General features: G+C 47.6%; 1 protein-coding gene across 1 annotated transcript; it reads right to left on the bottom strand.

The window, feature by feature from the left end:
• EYA3 (EYA transcriptional coactivator and phosphatase 3) lies at nucleotides 1-4,178 on the bottom strand (the record flags this gene model as incomplete). Its single annotated transcript, XM_010161508.1, has 5 exons — nucleotides 1-572; nucleotides 1,406-1,506; nucleotides 1,796-1,917; nucleotides 2,340-2,454; nucleotides 4,018-4,178. Coding segments are annotated over 5 exons (580 nt in total), but the record flags the coding sequence as incomplete, so codon positions are not given.
• Nucleotides 4,179-4,424: the final 246 nt, after the last annotated feature.

Raw genomic sequence — 4,424 nt, forward strand, 5'->3', positions numbered from 1 at the left:
CAATAGAGGTATTTTTGACATTTTCATTAATATTTCCTATGGAAAAAAACCATAGCTCTTTTCAGCTTTGTGAAACACGGGAGGTTCAGGTCTGCCATCAGTATTTTTCTATAAAAATAAGGTTTTGGGTTTACTTGGGTTCTACAACTAAGCTGAATAGCAAGGAGAAGGCTCTTAGAAATACTTCTGCTGTTGTATCACCCTTCCCTCTGGAGACTCCCTGCTAGAGGAATTCAGCTGGCTTCTCTAAGTCTCTCCTTCAGACAAGCTCTAGCTCTGCTGAGTCTAGTGCTCCTTTCTGCCACACCTTTGTACATGGCGGGCCTGTGCTCCGGAGGAAATGACCTGGGGTCATGTTCTACTGCACAGTTTGCATTGGGTAGGTTTTCTTCATCAAGCTGAAAAGTGAGTCCCCGAATGTATGAGATTTCTGCCCCGCCAGTGATGGAGAGGGCTTGCAGGAGCTGCAGTCGCACCTTTGCTCCAACTTCTTACAGGAAGTCTAACTCAAGGGCTTGGTGAAGGGACACGAGGTCTGCATGGTTTGTGATCCTCCAGAAAGGCATGTTGTGCTGTAACACAGAGATGATGAAGTCAGCTTTATTGGAGTGAGTTGACAGCTCGGTGGAAGCACTCAGGGTACACTGTAGGGTTGTGCAATACGACATGGTGACAGCGCTGTCTGAGCACAGCGTGTTCAGGAAGGGCTTCAGCCACATGCACATCATTACCTGAAGCCCAGCTTGTCCGTGTACCTCTTTCTGACGGACACCAGCACTGACTACCAGCTGCCCTGCATGTTCGTGACAGAAACCTCAGTGCTCGGCTGTGAGCTGCTGCTTCACCCAGGAAAGCCTTTCCAGGGCTCCCAGGGAACCTGCACAGACGACAACTCTGGCACGTGGCAGACTGCGTGGGGCCTGCAGAGACCATGTCCTGACAGTAATCTGTGCACTTCACTTTTACTTAGCGTGACTGAACAACCTATTCAGGCCTGTCCAAATAAATCCAACTGTTTGCTCCTTGTTTGTAATTCAGACTAATGGTAGATGCTTTGTATTGATCTGACTGCTGGCAACTGAGTCCTGGCTCCCTCCGTGAGAACTTACATCATCCTAACTGATAGCTGCATACTGCGATCACGACATGGTACATCAAGGTGCTGTTTTACAGGGAGAGTGTTACACACAATCTTAAACATCACTAAACCAGAAACTTTAAACCCCCAAGAGCCAGAAAATTCCCCATCTTAATGCAGCAAAAGACCTCTTGTGTCAAAGGCAAAGTTCCCCTCTGGCTGCCCCAGCCTGAAGCGTTCATCCCTGGAAAAAGAATCTCTGCAGAAAGAGGCTGCTGCAGTAAGTTCTCTTTGCACCAACCCGCCTGTGCAGTGTCAGAAACCCACCTGCTTAGCTGCAACCTCTTCGTCACGCCCATCTCCAATTACCACATAGGTGACTTTCTTTCCAAATCGTGACACGATCCTCTCAAAACAGCTCTCTTTACCTGCCAAAGACCACTATAATGAGCCTTAGGCAGAGGGTAATAGAAGCCTGAACAGGTCCCTTCTTCCCAGTACAGAAACACGCTCTTGTCAAACTGGGAAGGGAGCAACACCCAGTTCAGCTCGTGAAGCCAGAAGCCACCACTATGACATGGCCAGCTGGACCACAACAGCCACAGGGGCTGCTCACCTGCAGGGAGTGTATTTCCTGTGTAAAAACCCCAGCTAACGCGGCAGCAGACACCTCAGTGGCTGCACGCAGCAGTGTCAGTGCTTGGCACAACCCCTTACCTATTTTTGTAGCACTATAAATATTTTCGATGGGAAACACCTCGCCCAATCCATACAGGAGGACTTTGGCCAGAGCCGGCACCAGCTGGGTGGTTGTGATCAGGATGTTCACACAGTTTTTTCTGAAAGAAGAAGAACACTTGTAAAGCACATCTCTGGCCAGCGGTGCCAAGCGCTACTCTGGGCAGCTTGCTCAGCTTTCCAGAGTGCCGTGTGCTTTGCTGTCCTGCTTTCCAAGAGGCTTTTTAAGCCAAGATTTTGATTTGTGGGTTTTGTTTGTCTGCTTTTTGCTTTAAACAGAAATTCTCTGTCAGAAACGCAGTTTTGTCAGCACAGTCCTATTATGGGGACCTTCTTAACAACAGATGTTACAGCAGAAAAATCCCCAAGGGTGCTTACTCACCCTGCTTCCTGCACTCCCTCTGCTTCCCTGTGACAAGCAGCAGTAGTACTACCTACGGACACTGCTGCAACACAGCACTGCATGCAAATCTAGGGGAGAGAAGGGCTGAGAAAGCCACATACACATTTCCAGCCTCCATACCTGGACTGTATGAGCAGCAGGGACTTTAATGAAGTTTCCAGCCAGGAATCCGTTAGCACTTCTATATCGGTCCTTAGTCGCTGCAGCACTTCCCTCTTCTGTGGGCTGAGAAGGCCTTGGAATACAAGCAACACGTTTTCCCAGCTGAGCTGGCAAGTCTAACAGAGAGAGCACCATCACTCCCTTCGGCAGCTGCCTGTCAGCAACAAATAACAGGGTACGAGGGCACCTGAAAGCTGAGACTGTCTCGAGGCAATGGGAGAAAGCAGCTCCCAGTGACACCCACGAGCACAGACAGCCATCTGTGATGCTGAATGTGGGGAATTGGGCACATACATTTATCAGATTATTTCAAACCAGGATACTTGCACCAAAATGCATTTCTCTTGTAGACAGCACTCACAACGGGAGGTGTTGTACAGGGCCACAGACAGTGGGGGAAGGAACTCCTGCAATAGCCCTGTCTGACTCCCCACAGGGACCCTTCCCACTTTAATCCCTTCTAGGTATCTTTTTCTATCCTTTGCTTTCAATCCCCATATTTTTTATGCCTTTTAGATATCATTTACTCAAAGCATCCAGTTTTGAGTTAAAAGCAGCCAGACAAGGAGCCCATACACTCAAACCTGCTCCCATCAGTAAATACAAGCAGAAAGAAGCACCTTGAGTCTCCACCCAATTTCCACCGTGACGTACGAACTCCCCACCTCACTCCAGCCCCGAAGTACACGGGTCCTCTGACAATGAGAACACAGAGGGACCCACTATGGGCTGCAGCAACAACTGCTTTACCACTGTGGCTTTAGACAGGCCCTGAAAAACTCTGCATCCAGGATTCCCACATGAAAAACATGGAATAATGGTCTGATCCCTACCAGAAATAAGGATAATTGCAGCATACTGAAATAGATTCACACAGATTTTTAAGGCTGAAAGTTAGAGTTCTGAACACCTGGTTTTTAGAAAACATGTCCAAGAAAACATTCTATCAAGACTTTTTTTTTTTTGGCGTAGGCAAAGGGTACCCGAACCCACCAGGATGACTCACTCTGCTGGGTGGGCTGCTCCAGCAGCACCCCTCTCCCAGGGATGTCAATGTCAAAATTCAGACTAAACAGAAAATATATCTAGATTTGATATCTGTGGTTGGCATCATTATTACTGCTTTGGCATTGGAAGGGAAACAAAACAAGAAGATTTTAAGTGATTCTGTGAACAGATGGTAGAGATGTCATGTCAGGCTAGGAGCACAACAACCAAAAGGGTGAACACTGTATTTCTTGACAATAACATGATAAAAGACAGGTTTTGTGAAGACAGAAGTGGAAAGACCTCCTAAGCAGCATATCTAAGTCAGTTAGGCTTGTTCTAAGCAGAGTGACAGGCAGACTTTCATACAAAATTAGCAAAGGGACACGGCTTGCACAAAAATTTTCTCTTAGCTACAGGACTGACTGACCACCCGAGTATGTGGTAACTCACAGACTGCACTGGCATGCTGTTCAGTTTTGGAAGAGGCACCCTCTTAGATTCCATGGAGGTTTGATCCCATCTGAACAGCAGGAGAAAGGTTACGTTTCATGTCCAAACATTCAGGACAGCAAAAGCTCTGAGAAGGCCAGTCTGGCACCACAAACTCTTGTTTAGCGCTCAGATATTGGTTCAGGTGAACACTCACCTCCAACGTTGGTTTTGTATTTGTCGTAGATCTCTCGTACCCTGCGGTAGCGGAAGGCCAGTTTTCTCATCCAGTCCACTCCACCCTGGACACCAACTGACGAGCCGTGATTTGCGTTACTTCCTGAGCCACTGAAGCCATCCGTAGAGAAGTTATAGTTGCTATTTCAGAAACGCAGATCTGTTACGTGTGCCACAGCAGCAGAATAACTGAACTTTTCTGGCAGGGTTGCAGACTTCAACTCTGACAGAAGCTAGAAAAGCACCTTGCAGAGGAACTGCACAACCACCACTGCATCCAGCGGTGCAGATGACTTCTATGGACAAGGTAGTCCAACTACATTTCAACTACATTTGCTGCTGGTCCTGAACTGCTGCACTGAAATGTACTGATTGCACTACTCTTTC

The sequence above is a fragment of the Eurypyga helias genome, unplaced genomic scaffold, assembly GCF_000690775.1.
Source record: "Eurypyga helias isolate BGI_N326 unplaced genomic scaffold, ASM69077v1 scaffold32330, whole genome shotgun sequence".
NCBI lineage: Eukaryota > Metazoa > Chordata > Aves > Eurypygiformes > Eurypygidae > Eurypyga > Eurypyga helias.